Source organism: Pelodiscus sinensis, chromosome 8 (assembly GCF_052426305.1).
Source record: "Pelodiscus sinensis isolate ZL-2025 chromosome 8, ASM5242630v1, whole genome shotgun sequence".
In the NCBI taxonomy this organism is placed as follows: Eukaryota; Metazoa; Chordata; order Testudines; family Trionychidae; genus Pelodiscus; species Pelodiscus sinensis.
In genome coordinates, this window is record NC_143059.1 from 31,019,316 (window position 1) to 31,041,035 (window position 21,720).

The 21,720-nt window shown below is 48.0% G+C and overlaps 1 protein-coding gene and 1 long non-coding RNA gene across 10 annotated transcripts in view; one reads left to right on the forward strand and one right to left on the reverse strand.

Moving 5' to 3' along the window:
* Window positions 1-21,720, reverse strand: part of PALD1 (phosphatase domain containing paladin 1) — a 207,572-nt gene that overhangs the window by 102,053 nt on the left and 83,799 nt on the right. For all 9 annotated transcript variants that reach the window (XM_006122784.4, XM_006122783.4, XM_006122786.5 and 6 more), the window contains 9 exons: window positions 18,007-18,201; window positions 17,073-17,175; window positions 16,016-16,195; window positions 13,457-13,621; window positions 12,067-12,227; window positions 11,213-11,288; window positions 7,004-7,155; window positions 4,594-4,690; window positions 2,675-2,779 (listed from right to left, as the gene is read on the reverse strand). In XM_006122784.4, coding sequence (XP_006122846.2) covers window positions 2,675-2,779; window positions 4,594-4,690; window positions 7,004-7,155; window positions 11,213-11,288; window positions 12,067-12,227; window positions 13,457-13,621; window positions 16,016-16,195; window positions 17,073-17,175; window positions 18,007-18,201 — 1,234 coding nt within the window. The remainder of the gene's footprint in view (window positions 1-2,674; window positions 2,780-4,593; window positions 4,691-7,003; window positions 7,156-11,212; window positions 11,289-12,066; window positions 12,228-13,456; window positions 13,622-16,015; window positions 16,196-17,072; window positions 17,176-18,006; window positions 18,202-21,720) is intronic.
* The window catches only part of LOC112545731 (uncharacterized), a 72,451-nt gene continuing 55,209 nt past the window's right edge, over window positions 4,479-21,720 (forward strand). Inside the window, exons 1-2 of the long non-coding RNA XR_003089276.2 lie at window positions 4,479-4,569; window positions 8,153-8,230. This is a non-coding gene — a long non-coding RNA (uncharacterized LOC112545731). The remainder of the gene's footprint in view (window positions 4,570-8,152; window positions 8,231-21,720) is intronic.

Genomic DNA, 21,720 nt, shown 5'->3' on the forward strand with positions numbered 1-21,720 from the left:
GCCAAACAGGGGTGGCAGGGATCTCTTTCCTGACACAGAAGAGTGCATTGGTGCGTGGTGGAAGGGCCATGCGGGGTCCAGCATGGCAGCCTTAGAGCAGCCATGACCTGGGCAGCAGCTCTCAGCTGATGGCTGGGAGGCAGCACAGGGCTAGGTGAGGGGGGTAGGGCAGGCAATGGGGGCTCTGGGGGCGGGCTAGTGCTGGAGGACTTGGGGGGCTCTAAGAGGCAGGGGACTGGCAGTGGAGAGGACTCGGGGGGTTGTGTGCAGTGAGGCTCTGGAAACAGGAGGCTGGCACTGGGGGGGCGGGCTTCTAAGGGGTGGAGGTCTGGCACTGAGAAGATGGGGGCTGGCACTGGGGGGGGCTCTGAGGGCAGGAGGGTAGTACAGGATGGGGAGGGTTGGGTGCAGGGAACTCTTGGATCAGTGGCTTGCACTGGGGAGTAGTGGAAGGACGGGAGGCTCTAAGGGTTAGGGCTGGCACTGGGGGACTCTGAGGGCCAGGACTTTTGGCGGACTGGTAATATTTTATTTGCATGGCCATTGTTTTCATAATGAATATGCAAATAAAATGTTACCAATCTGCCAAAAGTTTGTGAATGGGTTTGCTGGTCCCTGGTATAAAAAAGATTGGAAGCCACTGATCTATACAACCAACAACAGGAGCTCCCATCCCTGGCTCTAGGCACTCCTGACAACTTTTAAACACACAATTGCAAAAGGAACCATATCTGCAGTTACTCATCAGCTAACAATAAATCCACAACAATAAAAGATATCACAAATATTTTCTGTTGGCCTAAGCAAGTTAATATTATCTGGAAACACAGCGAAGATGCTGCAAAGTCATGAACACTTTCTTTCTGACACACCTGGACATTTTGACTAGGGATGTTAAAATGCATTTATTCAAGTTACTGTTGAAAATTTCAGCAGTTACATGGTTACATGCAGGAGGGGGCAGGGGTGGACAACAGGCATCTCCCTGGGAGCCAGTGATCACGAGAAGCTGGCTTAAAAACTGGCTCTCTGTGAGCACTGGCTCTTGCCTGCCCCTCTCCCCCCACCGCCTCTGATACTGAGGTAGCAGTGTCGGGGGAGGGGACTACGTGTAACCGTGCACGTTAACTGATGAGCCCAGGCTCATCGGTTAACTGTGTACATGGTTACACTTTCACATCCCTAATTTTGACATAACTCCTCACTTCAGACAACAACATTAACACATCAGCAGCAGGCCTAAGAGTTTTCCTCTCGTAAAATGTTTTCTTGGGAGAAAAGAACATTCCTTCTGCTTTCAGAACAACCTCTGGCAAAGAGCCAGTCTTCTGGCTTTTAGCACAGTCTAACAGCATACATTATTCGTATTTACAGTCGCTCTCATTTACACCTGAATTCCATAGTACATCCTGTTTGTATCTTTTGGCACAGAGGACTTCAAAAGGAAAATTAAAACGTTTCCAGCTTTCCATCCTTGTTTCTTCAATTCTTCACTCACCCTATAAATTGCTTCTAATAAACAACAAATTCACTATCTGGGGACAAAGGTTAAAGACTCCAAGGCCGCAGGTAAAATGAGTACAGTCGTCTCAAATGCCCACATCACAAAAAGAACCACACTATTCAGCACAAGCGGCAGCCTCCAATCGAGAGAAGTCCAGGACTGCAAAAAAGATGAGCAGCGACAGAATTATGTGAAGGAAGACAAGACAAGCACTGTATTCACCCACATTTTTTGAAGGAACCTTAGAACTTTTCCAATGAACTGGAATCAGATAGTAATCTGAGGGCAGAGGTGCTCCATCACCACTGCCACTTCAGCCCCTACATCATACTGGAGGAGAAGACACTCTGACATTGCCAAGAACCCCTATAAAATAGTCTGAATTACTAGAGAATGACGACATCCCCACCACTCAAGCTCATATACAACACTTTTCATCCATAGCTCTCCAAGCGCTTTATGCAAAAGAACAGTTTTATTATACACATTTTATAGTCCCAATCTAGTGACCTATCCACTAAGCCATCCTGTGTGCGTGGATTTAAAAGCATGCTTCTCTAAAAGAAGTGACTTAGTAAAAAAGATCATTAGCTTCCACGTGTGCTATGAGCAGGGCTTGACAAACGGTGGTGAAATCTACTCGCCAGCCCTGCACTGCGCATGCGCAAGACCCACATTGTGCATGCGCGCGCTGCCAGTGAATGGGGCGACCGGCTGAAACAGCGATTTGTCAAGCCCTGACTATGAGTAACCTCCACATAATAAGTTATCAATTCACACAGAAAAGCAGGTGCCCAATTTACAAGTAAAAGTAGATGTTTACAAAGAACAATGTGTGGATCCTTCTCATTCCTAGAGATATGCTATCATGACGAAGATGACTGTGATACACCCTTCCTTAATCAGAGGCCAGGAAATTCTTCATCTGCTAAAAAATCAAGCTACTGTTTAAAATGTTAAATGAAGCAAGGAGAGAGGTCAATCTGGCAATTTTCATCAGCACAAAATTCACCCCAGATTTTTTTAAAATACATATATCACCTGCACTAACCCATCTGCATTTCATCCCAAAAAGGTGCCTTTTCTCTTTGTATTAGATTTTTTTGTTAACAGTATAAGTTCTTCTCTTCAATAGGCACCATGACTCTGTAGTTTGGCTCCCTATAGTACCTGAATTTGGTAATCTTCTCCAATTCCTTCCAATTTCTTCTTATACTCATAGATGGCTTCCTTCATGTCATGCATTTCAGAGCAGCAGGAAATAGCACTGTCCACCTTGGAGAGAGCAAAAGGGAATTCAGTAACTGAAGGCAAGAGATGGGATTTCACCCTCTCCCAGGTGGTCCTATTTGGTTCTCTCCTTCCCCTCCCACCATGCCACTTCCATAGTCTCCTCAATGACTGCATTCATTTGTAGTTCATCAATTAACAGCTGTTCTGTTGTCCACAGCATGGCTGGCAGCACCACAATGCCTTTCGTTGCCAGGCTACCTCAGCACTTCCTGGTGGGGCAAGGAAGGAGAGCATCCATGTCCAATCCATGCTACATTATGCGCACACCCTCCTCCCTCTCACGGAGGAGCAGGAGGACAAGAGAGGGTGCATCAGTGCCTTCCCTTGCCAGTGCTTTAAGGACACCATACTGTTGAAATCAATCAGATACTTTTCAGTGGCCACTGTGATCATAACCCACAACTCCTTGCTCTAATTCAGGGTCACTGCTTCTGACCCAATGAGAAAGAAACTGAGACTAAGGCCAGGACTACACTACAGACTTCTGCCAGCATCAATATGTCCATCAGGGCTGCAATGAGTTGTGATTTGTGACAGACAAATGTGCAGGCAAAATCTCCTCATGCAGATGCAGCTATACCAGCAAAGCTGTGCTTCTGCCAGTACAGCTTGTTTCGCCCAAAAAGAGAAGAGACAGGGAGCGCAGGAATAAGCTTAGACATAAGCAGCATCTACACTAGGAGTACTTTGCTGGTATACTGCAGGTTGAACCTCCTAAATCCAGGACTCTCTGGTTTGCCAACATCCGTGGTCCGGCAGGATCATGGGTGTTGCTGGACCAGAGAGCCCAGGGGCCCGATTGTGCAAGCTGGTCAGGAGACCACGGGTGGGGAGCCCCACCATTAGGACCGGAGAGCCCCCTCCCAGGGAGCCCTGGACAGGAAGCACTAGCGGGGCGCAGCAACGGGATGACCAGCAGCTTGTAAGCCACATCCCCAAGTCCCAGTCGGGCGGGACAGAAGCAGGGCTGTAGCAGTTGGGGAGCCCTGTCCCCAGAAAGCCCTATCTGGCTGGCAGCAGCGGGCCAGAGCCAAGCTCAAGCCCTTTAGCAGCAGGGCTGGCACCCAGGGGCAGTGGGGCCAAAGCAGAGCCAGCTGGTGGGAAGGGCAGTGTCCTGGAAGGCCAATAGCAGGGGGCCTCCCCTGATCCGGCAAATTCCCTCATTCGGGATGGGTCAGGTCCTGAGGGAGCCAGACCAGAGAGGTTCAACCTGTATCTCCATACCCAAATGTAGGCAGAGTCTACAGCCTGGTTCATCCTTGAAAATTTTACTAGCTATGTCAGTTAAGGGTGTGACTTATCATCATCAGAGCACGGTATAGCTAAACAAGTACAACCCATGAGCATAGAAGCTATTATACTGCTAACGAGTATATATATATCAATATAGCTTATTGCTCTTCCCAAAACAGAACAAGCTGTGTCAGCATAAGCACTTTTACCCTGGTAATCCAACATCCATATTAGAAAGGTTGTACCACTCTTCTATAGCTACAGAGCACAAGGATAGGATGAAACAATGACATAAGTATCTCAAACACCAGGAGATCCATACTGTGCTGGGACTGGAGGATATGCCGCTATGGGACTGCTTTACACAGAGCCCCATGCCAGTCAATAGAGCTAATTGTAAATCTGTATGTTCCGCTTCTCATTATGATGTCAGCCACAAGCACTGAGGGAAGAATCCAAGATTTTGTGGTGCAGGACATATTCTTCTACACAAAGGCTATACACCCCGAAGACCGCCAGCATGAGATATATCAACAGAGGTAAGCCTAACCACAGACATTTACCTCCTCAACGATTTGTTGGCCTTTTGGTACCATGTCAATGAAGTTCTGAATAACCTGAAATCGGTCCCGGGACAAAGTATTAGCAGGATGTGGAAGACTGTAAATTAGGAAGGAACATAACAATAAGTCTAAAGTTATAGCAACCTTCATCTCTTCTCTCTCTTCTTTTGCTTTTCTTTTACATTTATGCCAGTTTAAAATCTTAAAGGAAACTTCATCCAATCAACCCAGTATCCAGTAGGCATGACTATGTACACAGTAGCTGAGCTTACAAGTGTCTTCCATTTTGAAAGGTTCTCATTGTTTAAGAGCTGTGCTCTGTGTTAAAAATAGGGAATATCCACAGAGATGGTACCAATTCCAGCAAACACACAGAGATGCGGGGCTGCATGCTGCATTTGAAATGACTTTGGATCCATCCATGTGATTGTACTGTTTTTATATTATGCATAGTTGGAATCCCTTCCCGTGAGCAAACTCCATATTTTTCATTTTTGTTTTATGGGATACATGTTGCTGGCTGGTAATCATCCTGAGCTATTTTGCTATCAGAGTCTACAGAGAGAGCACTGAGTCTGAGCTGCAGCTATGGGCAGGCCTTCCTCAGAAAGACAGGAGAAAGTGCTCCTGGGGAAGCTGTAGATAAGGACATGGAAATGTTCAGTCCTTAAGCAGCTCTCGCTGGAGTGGTCCAAAGAGACTCACATTCCAGTCTCTCATGCAGAGACCAGAGCACCTATTTTCCTAGGCCACTCTCTGTGGCTTGAGTGAATGGGGAGACACTGTACCTGGCTTCTGGGGCAGGGCATGTAGGGAGAGAGACCAGGAACAGCTCTGATGCAGTGGCTGCACTGAGCCTCTAGTCAGCCTGTCTCTTATCAGAGAGATCACTTTAAGGCCAGTCCACACTACAGAATTACTTCAGGATAACTACATAGCTCTGGGGTGTGAAACACACACACGGACACACCCTGAGCACTGCAGTTATTCTGACCTAAGCCCTGATATAGACAGTGCTACATCGATGGGAGGGTTCTTGCACTGATGTAACTACCACATTTTGCAGAGGCAGATTAACTATGTGAAGGGTATAGCTCAGCGGTTCCCAACCACCGTTCCGTGGACCAGTGACAGGCCATGAACTGTTACTTGCCAGGCTGCAGCACACTGCCAGGCCACACCCCCACTGCTAATTGAGCCCAACTCACTGTGGAGCGTAGAGTTCCCAGAGTGCACAACTGCACGTGCACAAAAAATTCTCTGCCCACCCACTTCCCCACGCAGCAGTACAGTGTCTGGTGTGGCAGGTGGCTGTAGCTGGAGCCGGGGCTGTGGTGACCCTGTCCCTATTGAGGCTGCATGGAGGGTGGCTGTGGCCAGTGCCACATGGAGGGCAGCTGCTCCAGCAGCCAGGGAAAGCACCATGTGGAGGGTGGCTGCATTAGAGGAGAAGCTCCCAGGCCAGTCTCCCACCCTACTTCTCATGCAGGTGGTGAGACCGAGGAACCAGGGACCCTGTAAGTCTGTTCTCCTCCTGCCTGCGCTGGCACTGCTGGGCCGCTCTCTCCTCTCTCTCCGATCAGCAGGAACCTCCCCCTGGCCTCCAGCTGCTCCTAGCCTAGCCAGCACGCACACACAAGGACCAGCTGCCACCCAGCTGTGCTGAGTCCTGGGGGCTGGCTCGGGGACCCCCTGGTATGGTGGCCGGGGCTGAGCAGGGGCTGGGGTTGGGTGGGGTGAGGAGACAAGGCGGGAGAAGCCCTCTGAGCCTGAGTCAGTGCACCGCTACTTTCAGCCCAGCTTCTCCCTGGCTTGGTCCCCTCTTCCGTTCACTCTTCGCCCCCTTCTTCCCTTTCCTTTCTCTTCCCCTCATCTCCATCTTCCCCTGGCTCCCTTATGGTGTGCGTACCAACACAATGTAAAATAACACGTGACCACTTAAAATTAAATACCAGCATGAATATGCAAATGTTTCTATACCCGTCCGCCAAAAGTTTTTGAATGAGTTTGCCAGTCCACAAAATAAAAAAGGTTGGGAACCACTGGTTTAGCTTTCTCCTGTTGGCACACTTTCACTAACACGCTACACTGGCGCAGCTGCAACATTAACTGCAGACTTGAACACACAGTTTCACACAATCAAGCTCACAGAGGTTTTTAAAAGACTTTGCTCCTCCCCCCAAAAAAATTAAAAAAAAAATTTTTTTTTACAAAAGATTTGACAAGAATTCCTATAGCAATTCAATCCTGCCTATAAAAAGCACCCTCAAAACCTGCACTTAACATGTGAGGGTTGTTCTTAAATGTAAATGAATTAGTGAAGAAGCTCTGGTACCAAAGGAAGTCACTGTCCCCCATCCCTACTTCTTTTCACCCATTCTCTAAAAGGAGGGGGTGAAGGCATGCTTACTCTTGTTTCTGTGTTGTCCCCTTGCGATGATAAAGCACCAGGGTGCCTAAAACCATGGCAAGGTTGGTCCTGCCAACGCCAGTTTGGCAGCTGAAGAGTAAAGCAGGAGGCAGTCTGCTGGGGTCCTGGAGCAGGAGCAGGTTTGGACTCTCCTATAAATGAGAAACACAAATCTTCTCGCTCACACACGGCACCATAAAAGACCACAAAAGACTTCACAGTGAATACATGCAAGTAGCAAGGCAACTACAGTAGGCAGCTCATTAATTAATAAAACAAACATTAAAATAATACGACTTGGTGTTAACATAGTTCCATCTTGAGATCATTACAAAGTGAGATCAATATCATCATCTTCTTCTCCTCCACATGGGGAAATAGGGGCACGCAGAAATAAAATGACTTGGGTCACATTCACTCTCTGAGCAGGTCAGGGTCTAAGCTAGGACAAGAACTCAGGGTATGTCTACATTTGAGGTGGGATTCCCAGCTTGCACAGACATACCCCTGCTAATTCTACTAGAACTAGTGCTTAAAACAGCAGGAGACTGCAGGTGGAAGGTTTGGAGAAGGAATCCCACAAAGCCCTAATCTGTCCTGGAGCCTGCTGTCAGAAACAGGATATGGGGTTAAATGGACCATTAGTCTGATGCAATGCAGCAGAATGCACCTTTGTATTCATACCGCATAGGGTATTGTCATAGTCTTTTTAGAAGATGTGCCTTGTGTGAAAACTAATAATTCACTGGTCAATAATATCATGCAGAAATGCATGGAGTAACATTATATATAAAGTTCTGAACTAATGAAATTAGTTCTGAAATGAGTTTACCAGACAAGTCAAAGTAAACCAGTTTCTAAAAGACAAAGAAGATGATGCCTCTAGCTAGCAGTCATCAAAACTGATGGGCAATCACCTATCAAGTGTCCAGGAGGGGACAAAGAGGGGAGACAGGAACAGATCTGCATCTTAGCAAACAGCAGCATGAAACCTCTTTCACAAGTGTCCACAATTCTAACCTCACGCAAAGGAATGAACTTTGTCTAGGAGGAATCATTAAGAAAATGCATTTCAAAAGGGGACTGGATTATAAAAGTGCAGGACAAAAACACCCCACAGTCTCTCTGTCTCTCTTTCTTTCACCTAAGAAAACAAAAGAAACATGGGACTCTGGAAGCAGATCCTTACCTGAGAATTCAATCAGCAGTGTTGCTGAGGAATATGTGGCAAGAGACTTCACCTTGAATCAAGTCTAGCTTGTTTAGTACTAAAGCATTTTATCTTTACAGTAATTCCTCATTTAACATGTGCCCGCTTAACATGTTTTTAAGACAGCATGATTTTTTTTTTTTTTTTTAGGGAACATTTTTTGAATTACACGACCGTCCCCGGAATAACACGACTTCCCCAGCCGGCCCGTTGCTGACGGCTGTGTGGGACTTCCCCCACCTCCGTGCAAAGCAGTGGAGGGTTCACTGCTCTCTGCGCCATTCTCTGCTGACTCCCCCTTGCCGGACACCTTGCCCCCTCTCCTCTGCCCCCGCTTGCAGGCCAGCGGCTGGTTTTCCCCAGCCATCCCATCGCCACAGATGCGCGGGGCTTCCCCCGCCTCCCTGCAAAGCAGCGGAGGGTTCACCACTTGCCGCGCCATTCCCCAGCACCCCCCCCTCGCCGGATGCAGTGCGGGTCCTGGGAGACCCGTCACAGGGGCATACTCTCAACCCAATTCCTCTCCCCTCTCCTCCTCTTCCCTTCCCCAGAGCCAAACACCTCCCCTCCCTGCTGTAATCCAGTCCCCTTTCTCCCCCAATGTCCTGGTCTTAACAGACGCCACCCGCTTGAAACGTAACCCCCACCTTTTCCATTATTTTCAATGGGAAAACTGACCCCGCATAACACGTTTTCACTTAACACGATCATTTTCTGAAACATATCTATAGTGTTAAATGAGGAATTACTGTATTTCTCATGTAACCCTTTCTGATTTTACTGTCTTATACTTGTTCTCACTTAAAACCTCTCTCCTTGTAGTTAAATACATTTTATATAATCTTTAACCAAAGTTAATCTAGTGTTGTGCATTGTGTGAGTAACTCCATTAGGGTGCTGAACTACTGAATACTGATTCCCTGAGAGGGTCAATGGACTCAATATTTCTAAACTGTCCAGGAGGTTGGACAGTGCAGAATACATTATTTTGAAGGAAAACCAAAGACCAGGAATGTGCTGGGGAAGTGATAGCCAAGATTGATGGAAGACAGAGTGTGTGGGGCTGGCAAACTGCAGCTATACACTGATACAGAAGGTGTTATCTGCAGGCTGGAGGCTGTTTGTGAGAGGCCAAGGTGAGGTGCAACCAAATCTACTGGGCATGCGTGGGACAGCCCCTCACTGGTCTTGACTGCTCCCTGTATAATGTCATACTGAGTACAATAGCTCTTAATTTACAGGCCTGACAAGAACTATGCTGGACTAAGTGGTGAAGTGAGCTCTAGTTAAAAAGCAGCTATTGTACCTGAGTCAAGACATCTGATGTCTTTCTATCTAAATTACACACATCAGAGAATGTAATGGCTAAAGTAAAATAGCCTAGAGAGAAATAAGGTCTGAAATGTGGAGATGGTGGAGGCAAAGATCAAATAGATTTTGTATTGTGCTTGCTCATAAGTGATTGAGAAGCACTCAGAGTTCTCTGTGTACAACTGTGAGGTTTCCACTCAGCTGAGCAGGCACACTGCTATATCCAACACATAAGCTCCAAAAAAGGCAGAGCTAAAAAGACAATGCGTGAAAGAACATGAAGAAGGACAGAAGAAGTTTTTGAATAACACACGCCCTTAACGTGCACTTCAAACAGGAAGGAACTAAGATAAACACAGGCTGCTGAGTCTTCCCTAATACACGGTGTCAAAATAAGAAAATATGATGATATCTGAAGCAAAAATCAACTCAAAGTAACCATTTATCATATGGGGTACAGACCATCTGAGTCTAAAAAAAATTCACTCAGACTGATTTTGATGTCAAGAAAGCACTAGTGACATTTTCATTGATTCCAAGAAAAGAGGTCCATTCCATTCCCATTAAATCCTACTGAAAAAAACATATTTGAAATTAACACAAAATGTACATGTTTCCTAGGGTCTAGTGCTTCGTACAGCCACACACAGGTTTGGACCGTGCAAAAGATGAGTGGTTATTCGTGTGAGAGAGTTATCTGGTGAGACACGCCACAACAGCAGCCCTGAAAGCTCGGTCCCTCAGTTGACCGTAGAACAGGTACTGCTGGCTTCCCCAGCAATAACCGCACCAGCGTACCTCCCCTTCACTCGAAGAGACCACTTCTAAGAATCACTGTCCTCACCACAGTGCCAACTATAACAAGGGTCACTGTTAACCAGGAGCAGAACTAAGATCTCCAACTCAATTCAGAGGCCAATGAACAGTCCAAGGCAGCAAAACCTTTTGACCACTATGAATCCAAGCCAGGCATGCATCAGTAACGTAGAGTATCCCAGCTGTGATTCCTGAGGACCCTCTCCCCAAGACATTACAAGGGCTCTGGAGGCAAATGACCACTCCTGAGAACTTTGTTATAAAGGGCCAGATGCTGTGCTCTCAACATCTCCTGTGCTGTTTGTGTGTTAGAGCTTGGCTCAACCCCATAAGTAACACCAGACACCACTTGGGACTAGATTCAATCCAGCTATGCCATAATGTTGCTCATCATGACAGGTCCTGAAGCGCAGGGGTTCAGCACTGTATTCATGGCCAACTACCACAAAGCTAGAACCTCCAAAAGAAAGTTAAAAACAGTGACAAGTTTGCCAACAGGTTGAGAACTAGATCTGGACCTGTGGCAATCAGGACACTGGTCTTTTGCTTAACACATCAGAGCCTGCGGAGTCCTGGGCACTAACCCATGCTAAGCCACTGACTCATCTTGTGCCCTTGACCAAGTAATTTGCTTCCTTTAAACCTTATCTCAGGAGGAAACCTAGATAAGAGAAACAGGAACCTCATTGAAAATCAGATGCTGCCTCTGACCTGAGTAGCTTCTCTGGAAGGAAATAAACAAGTAGGTGGCATTTAGTGAAGCAAATTTATAGCATAACCATAAAGATGACCAGCAATCTGAAATTTTAACTCTAACCAACTCCAAGCTGGTAATGAGACATTTGATAGGTTCCACAGCCTGCAGTCCTTACCCTGAGGAAATTGGTGAAAGCATCAAACTGTGCTTCTAGAGGTGCCCCATCTACAGGCAATGGCAGCCGATGATACCTGCCAAAACGAAGCAGAAAGACATTCATCAGGATGTGAGCAAAAAGCCATTCCTTGATGGCAGATTTTAAACTCTAAAAAATTCCAGAGCATAGACAACTGGAAATGTTGCCTTCTGATGTCTGTGAGAGCCTCACTTAGAAGAAGAATGATGTAAAAAGAACTACTCTAAAATTAGTTATGCATTCAGTAATTGTCACTGCATTTCTAATTTAGAAGAGGATTATCAATATGTTTACTTTTTAAAACCAGGAAAGTTGAGCCTAAAGTGTTTCTGCCATTCATCCTTTGGCTAAAGAACAGCATGGTTTTATGGGGGCTGGAGAAACACACAACCATGCTGGGGGGTTCTCAATCTCCTTCCCGCCTTTCACACCTCCCAGCCTTGAAGCTGCAGAACAGTTTTCATCCTTGCAATACTGTGATCTGGACAGAACTTCCCTCAGAGCCCACTGCCATTGCTCTTCAGCCTGACAAAGGTTTCTTCCTTCCCTCTGCCAGACATGTCCCAAGTAGACATGTTGAAATCACAGAACCTGTGAATATGATCCACAAGTACATTCATGAGAAAACCAGGTCTATGTTAAAGTTCAGGGACTTTAGGGGAAAAACAAACTAAATATTCAGTTGGCTTCCTTGGCATGACATAAACAGAACCCTGTTTTAAACAGCCCTGCAGAGGAAGAGAGAATCAAAGAGCAGAAAATAAAAAAGAAGAGGATGGCAAGCTATGTGAATAATCTAAAAGCAAGGAATGCGGTATGTGTCTGTGTGTTACCTGTACGATGGCAGCAGGAAGACAGGCCTCTTATACACTTCTGCCGTCACATGGATGTCCTCTTCTCGTTGGATGGTTACGGTGTGTGGCTCATCTTTGAAGTGCTCGATGTCATTGTAAACATAATATGTGTTCTCACTCAGCTGGGCAAAATCATGTAGCTTAAGGAGGCAACAAAAGCACGTTTAAAACAAACTGCTTGGCTATTTGATCCCCATTTTTAACTCCACCAACATAGCAGCTCATGGTAATCACAGCTCTTATAAACAGTATGTGCTGTTTTATACAAAGGAAATAGAGCATGGCTGGGCTCAAGATATTGGTCACTAGAAGTTTGTTCACGCTGCACAACCTGGCACAATAGTTAAGCAGAGCCCGCTCACCGAAGTCTCAGGATTGGAACAGGAAGGAGGATGTTGTGCATAAAGACTGAGGTGAACTGATAAAGTTGTGTGCACACCTAGAATTTAAGTAGCAGAGATGAGGCAGCTACAGGTCTAGTGGAGACACAATGGCACAGCTGTGCAGGTGGTCAAAGATGCAACAACAAGGGTGCTTGTGTACAGAGCTGTTGCGCTCATAGGATGGTTCAGGGTGGCCACCCCAGGCCCTGTAGCAGCCACCTCAACCACACTATGGACGGGTCTCAGGGTGGCTGGAGGGAGAGGGCGGCGGGGGGCCTGTGTGGGACGGTAACAGGGGTCAGGCAGTGACGGTGGAACCAAGAGTAGAGCAGGTTGCCAGGCTGCTTGGGCTCCCACCCATTGCAGTGAGTGTGAGAAAGGGCTGATCCCTGCTGCCACCCAGTGCCAGGCCTCCAGTAATCCCCTGGCTCCCATTGCTTGGAGGAAGGGCAGAGCAGGAGCAGAGTTTGGGGAAGAGGCGGAGTGGAGGTGAGGGTGGGGCTGCAGCAGGGAGAGGGGGATGCCTTATGCCCCATGCCTGAGGTACTGGGGGGTGAGTTGCTCCAGGTCCTGCGCACCCCTATAGAAGGCCCTATTTGTGGGTCAGGACTTTGGTTTACTTGCAAAGCTGTGAGAGGACACACAACAGGGATTCTTCAGGCTAGGACCAAAGTGCACTACAAGAGTTTGTGAAGTTTAAGCTGCTATTTCTTGGCCACTAAAAGTCACCACACATATAGCGTTTTGTGTGTGTACTGGTTTATATACATGGCCTCTCCCAAGGGTCACTTCCCCACTGACAGTTAAAAAATATACAGAAAAGTCATGTCCCACAATGCAGAGTATCAGAATTATCCAATCAATTGTCCCTGTCCCCTGCCAAACACACACTTCAGATCACCCCAGCCGCCAACACCAGAATGGACAGCAAGCCTATGCCCCGTCATTTCTCTCAGTGAAACAGCTTCCTTATGCCTCCCCATCACCTCTTTCCGAATTGCAAGCTCCGTGTTGTCCACTGTGACCCCCCTCTGTAGGCTGTGCAGGTTTTCATGCAAGTTCTCCTTTCCTCTGGGTGTGTAGGGCACAAAGTCATTTTCCATGCATAGAAACAGAACAGGCTCCTCACGCACACAGAAGAAGATGCACTCCTGCAAAGACACAGGAACATGCCAGCTAACATCCTCCACCACGCCAGCTTTGCAAAAGGCAGATGAATGCCTCGCAGAGCTCATCATGTAGAGCGAGTAGACTAGACTAAAGAGACTGTTATTCTGGTTTTAAAAGCTTGTGAGTCATATAGCGGCTTGCATGATAAACTAACCTAGACAGATGTATACGCATGTACCATTTTTTCCCCCAGTCAGGCTGGAAGAGTGAAGGTCTCAGTGTCTGACACTGGGACTGTGCAAGGAAGTTGTTAAGGAGACAGGACTGTTATTTTTCATGAAGTGTTTTGTGTGTTTGGAGGAATTTAAGACTCTGAGCTTTAATCCTGTCTCCAAAGATGCTTACAATGGTATCGTGAAAATTCATTAGTATGTGCACTTCCCGCCTCCGGGTACCATGATAAGGATGCTAATATTAATTGTCATCAAGCATTTGTCCTAAATGTGTGAGGAACATAACAGTTTGGAATTCTGCCTTATTTTTTAAAATAAATTATTTCAGTCACAACTCTTAAGGCAGAGCCATTTTATGATGGGCGTGAATTGCAGAAGTCAAACCCGCTCCTTCATGCCACTCTCATTGCCACAGAAAGCCCTTCCAAATAAAAGGGATTCAAAATAAATCAGTAAGGGCAACCAGAGAATCACTCTACTTCCATCCACATCCATTTCAAGGCTAATGCTGCTATCTGGGGTACACCACAAAGGGACTGTATGAGGAAACTAGGGGGCCCTGGCCACCCCCCAATCACCATTTTTTACCAGTCACAAGGGATATGGCAGATAGGGCTCTGAAGCCAATCCCCACCCCCACTTTCTGAAAGCCCAGAGGTTGGGGGAGAGGCTTCAGCACTCAATCTCCAGCCCGAGTTGCAACATCTGCACAGCTATTTGTAGCTCTGTGTGACGGGGCGTCCCCCGCCCGTCCCTGGGGCGCCGCCGAGCAGGCATTCCTGGGGGTAAGGGGGGGGCCCTGCCGGGGCTGCGCAGCGTGCACGCGAGCCGCGCCGGGGCAGGGAAAGCCGGCCGCCCCCCCCCCCCCCCCCGAAGCGGTAGCGCCGTGGCGGACCGCGCGGAGATAGCGGGGGCGGCATTTCCCCGCCTTGAGTGACAGGGGAGCCGGCCAATGGGGAGACCGGATGGGCGATAGGGGAAACGCCCGCCCGGTGACGTAGGCGGAGGCGGGCGCCCGGTGGGGAATTTAAAAATGGACCCCCTTCTGCTCACGGGGGAGAGAGAGGGGAGTCGGGCGGCAGCCACGAGTGGGCTTGTTGCCAAAGAGGCGGAGGTTGGGAGAAACCACCTCCCTTGGAGCCCGGCCACGACAGTCCTCTGGGCTGTGGAGCCAGCCCAGAGCAAGGTGCGGGCATACGGACGCCCGACCGCCAGCCTGACGGACGAGCCAAAGGTGACCGCCCCGAGGAGGGGGAGGAAGGGCACCTGAGGAGGGAAAGGAAGCAGCCCAGGGCAGAGCTCATTGGAGCTGGCGGGCTGACGCGTTTCGGCATGGAGCCCCGTCAGCCGGACCGGAGCTAAATATCTCCGTGTCCTTAGGGCCCTGGGCTGGGCCCGTGAGTGAGGGCGGGCCCGGGGCCCCCTTTCCCTCCCCCTCCCTTAGGGGGAGAAATGTATGAGCTAGGGACCGGCCGTGCGACTACATAAAGCACGACGACAGCCCGAATCCACTGCCTTGAAAGCGGGAAGACTAGTCACTGAGTGGGAACCAAGCCCACACGGGACGTGGTCAGAGGACCCCGGAACGGGGGCCGGCAGGGACACCCCTTCTACACTCTGCAAGGCCAAATCAGCCAGCCCAGGTTCAGAGACTCACGATTGGGGGAAGGGGGAGTAAGAGAGATATTGGTGAAGTCTTGGGGGCAAGAGATGGCACAGGAGCAGGGCCTTGGGAAGAAGGGGCAAAGACCATGGTTTGGGCACTGATCCCTCCCTTTAAGGGACATTCTGCCATTCCTGGACCATACAAGTAAAAACTTCCGGAGGCACGTTACAGTCCTCCAATTCCCTGCCTACCAGCGCACAGAGCAAGGTTTCCAGATCCCTCCCATCACTGGCTGGAGGTACTTGCAATAATTTTTTTCATTGTAGGCGGTATCATTATTCATGCTTCACAAGGCTTTTAAACAATGTGAGGATAACATTCTACTTTGCTATAAACAGTTTGCCAGTATATCCAAGTTCACTCTATGAGGGTCCAGTCATCTGTCTGGATGTAAACTTCGCAACTCCCACTCACATGGATGGAGATTAGATATGCACATAAAGAGACAAACAGCTCCTGCAATATGGAACACTAATCCTTACCACCTAGATAGTTGTACATTTGGGGTTGTGTCACACAGACACACACACCCCTACCTTGTGCCCATCGTTCTGGAGTTTCTGCAGCACTTGCTTAAATCCATTGAGACTGGGCTGTCCCATTCCAAACACTTTGTACCCTCCTTTGGCCTGTCGGAAATTTGGAGCTCCACAGCTGCCAGTAGTGTTCAAGACATCCAATTTACTGTATACATCTCTGACCATAAAATATTTCCCCTGCAAAACAAGTCGTGGAGAAAAGACAATGATTTGAGTGTGAAACAAGTATTTTATATAAAACTAAGCATCTACCTAGAACTGAGCATATTTAAATTCAGAGGGGAAGGGAAAAGGGAAAAGGAAAGGGAAAAGGATGACCAAGGAATGTATTTCAACCATTTCACTCAAAAGAACTTCTTCTTGGACATGTGTTCAATGCACCCACATCCCCACATCCCTGAGCACAAGTACAGAACAGAATGGAAAAGAGCCCCAGCAATCAGAAACACTGTGTCTTACCAGCTCACAGTGGCTGCGCAGTCTAAGAAATTCAAAACAACTTCAGAAGTCACTTAGTGAATAAAATTTTCTTCAGGTCATTCCCCTGAAGGTGAATAGTTTTTACACTGAAGCAGCAGGTCTGATTCCATTTCAAAGCTGAGTTAAATATTTACATGAAGCCTATACCTCACATGAACACAGCCTAGAAATGAAGGTTTCCACATGTTTGTAAATATCAGCCTGCATGCTCAGAGAGACTACAAAGCTGCCTGGGGTGAAACTATTCACATCACTGGAGTACACTAACCCCAGCTGCCTCTCTCTCTCTCCCACCTCCACATCCAAACAGCTACCCATCTCCATCCCCACAAGCACAGGGCCCCCTTTCTAGGATAAAATTAGCTGATTCAAAACCTCTAAAAAAACTTCACTCCCAGTCTCTGACAACAATGCTTGCAAGGTTTGTGAAATGAGCCCTGTGGCATGTGTGCACAGCTGTGTTACCTTTAAAATACACAATATAATTTTCACCTCAGGGAATGTGACTAGCTTGCTGCAGACATACTATGATGATAAAGTATGCTCATGGTAGGACAGGATCAGCAACCTTTACCTGTACAAGGTAGTGTTCCGACGTGGTCTCTGAAATGCGCCCCACTGTGTAGTTGGCCTTCAACAGGTCATCGTGAATCTGAAATTCCTCTTTGCAGTTGTAGCTGTGAAAGCCGCACAACAACATACAGTATTTAAGGCAAAGGCTATTTCTCCATTAAGTATGGGGATAAAAAGGTCAAGGGACTGAAGCTCAGGGACACTGACTGTGAAAAAGCCACCTGTCCTATCCCTAGCCTATTCATTTGGTAGATCCCAAGTATGATATATTGTCTGTAACTACAACCACCTGTTGATATTTTATCATGTGACCACAACTAAATAGTGTGCAATACATGGTAATCGCCAGGGCTCGACAAATCCGAGCAGATTTCAGCCAGTCGCCCCGTTCACCAGCAGCGCACACATGCACAGTGCGGGTCTGGCGCATGCGCAGTGCAGGTTTGGCGAGTGGATTTCGCCATGGTTTGTCGAGCCCTGGTAATTGCCACCACAAATATACTACACAGGCTGTGGGACACAGCAATTGCTGGCAGCCCAGAGAACTGGCAGAGGCTTTGACAAGCCAGAGCCTGGCTATGGGACAGGGTGAAGAGAGTAGGGTGGGGGGAAAAAGGTGGCCTAAATCCTGCACATGCCAAATAGTCGGCTCATCTGAGGATGCAGGAAATGGGCTGGAACAAGTCGCTTAGGTTTCTCGAAGGCTGTTCCTACAGGGGAATCAGGAGGCAGAGAGAGGCTGTAGAGCTCTCCACTTCTCCCCAGGAGAATAGTTGTGGGATGTTGGGGGCGGAGGGGGAGGGGAGACACAAGGACAAGAATCCCCAGGCTTCAATAACAGCAGTAATGACAGCAGAGAGGGAACTCTGGATGATGGCAGGTTGGGGCAAAGTTTACATGATTTGACAGAAGCATGCCAGCCTGGAGTAACTCACGTGATGACAACAGGTGCCACCTTGTTGGTGATGATGGACTTGGCTTTGTTGTTATGAAGACTGATGGCCTGGCAGGAGTGGATGCTAAGCGAATGGCGATCCTCCATGGTCCCGTTGCCCTGAACGTTCTCAAATGCAACTGCTGAGACTGTTTGCTGAGCTGTGCTGGCAGTTGTACCCATAATCCACAAGCAGCTGCACAACAGAGCAAGGAGGAGAGGGAAGAGAAACAAGGAGACAAATATTAGGGCTGCTCTAAAGACGACTCAACACCAACCAGACATCACTGCAGAATTTCCAGATGCTATGCTGTAAATGAGCTCAGGTCTGACACGCTACAGACAATTGTTAGCCATGTCTCCCTCTTTAAAAGGCTATGCATAATTGGTTGGCTTTAGTGCTCATGAAAGCATGGGTGCCAAAAGCATTGGCTAGAGCCAGACAGAGAGTGGGCACCTGCCTGGGCAGATTCCACCTTCCTTCTTGCGCCACCTCCATGCAGAAACACCCCTCTGGCAATGCACCTCAGGTATAGCCTTCAGCTCTCACAGCCATTAACACCCAGGCAGGCAATCCTGTGCAATGTGGGGTGGGGGTGGGGAGCGCCATACTCCCAGAAGGGGTGGTGCCTCGACCAGACAGGGTGGGATTGGGACAGCCAGTCCCACTGCGCTGACTGGATGGCCCAGCAGCCCTCAGAGCTGGAGGAGCACATGGCGTGGGGCTCTGGAATGCACCATCCAACACCCTGGTGGTGATTCTAAAGAGCTCAGGGCTCCACCTGCCACCACTACTGCTACCTGGGCCCTTTAGAATCGCCAAGTCCTAGGGCAATTGCCCCCTTTCCCTCCCCTTCTCCTCCCATCAGCAGGCTGGCACCCACACATGGGGCTGGCCATCCCTCAGTTCAACGCAGATATTGTAGGCTTGCAGCCTCTCTTGAACAGCAGATGCCTGTTAGCCTGCAGGAACTGTGCCCAGGCATCAGACAAATACAACCAACATACACATTTCACAAGCAAGTGATCCACTGAAACTGAACCCAGGAACTTTCACTCATCTATTCCCAATTTTCCAAACATAAAATAAAGTTGCAAGAAAGTATTAATAGGCTCAAAAGAACATATGGAATTAATCTGACATTTCAGGATATGGACACACCTGGTGAGGCTGGTAATGAATGCTAGGCTAGCTTGCTCTCTAAGAGTACGCTGAACTCTTCTCCCATGACTTAACATGGGGTCTCTGTCCCACCAGTTCAAGGAATACATAAACACATGCCACTGCAGTCTGCCACGTTGTCCAAGCAGACCTGGGTGCTACTCCTCACTCTGCTGCTGAGTTGCTGAGGGATGTCTACACAGCAAATGCCAGCCCACAGCCATGAGTCTCAGGGCCTGGGTCAACAGGGCTTGGACACGCAGGTCGTGCGTTACTGTACTAAAAATAGCTGAGAGGACATGGCAGATAGGGCTCTGAAACCCACACCCAGCCCCACTTTCTAAAAGCCCAGAGGTTGGGAGGAGAGGCTTCAGCATTCAGTCTCTAGCCTGAGCTGCAACATCTGCACAGCTATTTGTAGCTCTGCACGGTCAAGTCAGTCAGCCCAGGTTCAGAGACTCACTGCCCCAGGCTGTCACTCACTGTTTAGAAGTACTCTTATAGTACCTTTGGGCAAAACAACATCTGTGTGCTTCACTTTCTCCATCTGCTTTCCCCTTTGCACAGGGCTTTGAAAGCTACTGCTGAAATGTTATGTCTACTCTGCACAGATACCTGCAGCTGGCCCAGATCAACTGACCCGGGCTCACAGGCCATGGATTAAGGGGCTGTTTCATTGCAATGTGGACATTCCAACCTGGACTGCAGCCCAAGTGCTGGGATCTCCATGTTTTGCTAGCTCCTAGAGCCTGTATGCTTACACAACAATGTAAACTGGCCCTTAGCCCGAGTCCCAGGAGTCCAAGTAAGTGGGCACGGGCCAGCCTAGGATATCTAACAGCAATGCAGACAGACTGAACAGGACTCTTAAGTATTGCTCATGTCCCCACTAATGTCCGAGAGGGGAATGAGATCTCCCTCACAGAAAGGCCCTTTTAACTTTAGAAAAAGGGATACGACACAGCACAGGGCTTGGCCTCTTACTCAATCCTTAGTATTTGGTTCAGGTTTCTGAGAAGCCACCTTGCTCCTTTTGGTTTTCCCTCACCTTTAAAAATAGTTCAAAGAAGGGATGTGAACGACTAATTACTTTCCCGCCCCTTGCTGCCTCTATCAGAAAGAGGCAGCAAAGGGGGTGGAAAAGGAGAGGGTACTTAAAAGCAGCAGTACTGCTTGAAGCCTGGAGCCAGACCCTGGATTCCACACAGCGCTGCTGCTTTGAAACGCCATAGGGAGCCCTGCATCAGGCTCCTCATGGCATTTCAAAACGGCACTGCCATGTGGAGCCCGGGATCAGCACCGCACGGAGCCCGGGGTCAGCAGGGTAGTCCCCAGCTGATCCCAGGCTCTATGAGGTACTTTCACGTTTGAAGTGTAGCAACAGCCGTAGGGCTGTTGCTACACTTCAAAGGCGGAGGCGCGCTATTGACTAATCGAATAGTCAATGCAAAACGCATCAACTATTTCATTAGTCAATTAGTCGATATTTAACATCTTTAGTTCAAAGCCTAACCTAGAGGCTAGTAATGGCCCTAATGAACAGAGTTGGGAGAAGGAAGGATGAGATGGATTAAGTTCAGGGAGGAGACGAGATCTCTTAACATCTCTTGTTATCCCACCTAACAGCCATGTTGTACACATCAGAATTCCAGATTCGCTGGTTGAGGGAACAGTCTATCCAGTCTTCTTCTTATGACAACTCTAAACCCGTAACACAATATGATGCAAGTTCCTTAACTGAACACCTCCCTCTTTGCACAAACACATGCCAACGGGCAGGAAGAAATGAAGATGCGTGAGTTTGAACGGAGAGACGCTGAGGAGGCATATGGGCTATTAGTGGGGCCTTTGGTGTTCTAAGGGAGAAGGTCTTGAACTTCCCTCCAGTTGCAGACTAACTATGCGCTTATATCTCGAGGACAGCAGCCTTCCAGACACATCTCTGGAACTCCTACCCAAACCTTTCAAATTCAATAGACTTTTGGCAGGATCTCTGACACTGATAATATGCCACCCTCCCTAAAGGACTCTGGTGAGAGACTCAGAGGGGGAACTGCATTAGTCTGTATCTGTAAAAAGCAAGGAGTCCTGTGGCACCTTAAAGACTACACAGATTTATTTGGGCACATAACATCTGACAAAGTGCTTTTGACCACTCTATTTTATGCTCAAATAAATCCATTAGTCTTTCAAGCCCAACAAGACTTTTTTTTTTTTTTCTGGTAAGAGAAACTGAACAGAGATGCCACTGGCTTTGCAAGTGCCAGGAGTATGCAGAATCTAGCCATCTGCTTCCCTGATGTCTTTAATTGCTCTTTGCTGCCAGCTGGGAGTAACACAGCAGACAAATACACGTGAGTCTTTCCAGTGATAAGCAGAGAACATGAGACTGAAATAACGGTGATGGAGGCTGGAAATTAATATGCAAGAGGAAAATGAAATCAGTTTTTCCTACATACAAATAACTGACCTCACAGACTAATTTCAAAGGATATGAGGAAGCTGCAGGGAGACCTGACCAGGATTCAAGGGAAGTGCTGAAAAAGCTTAGAT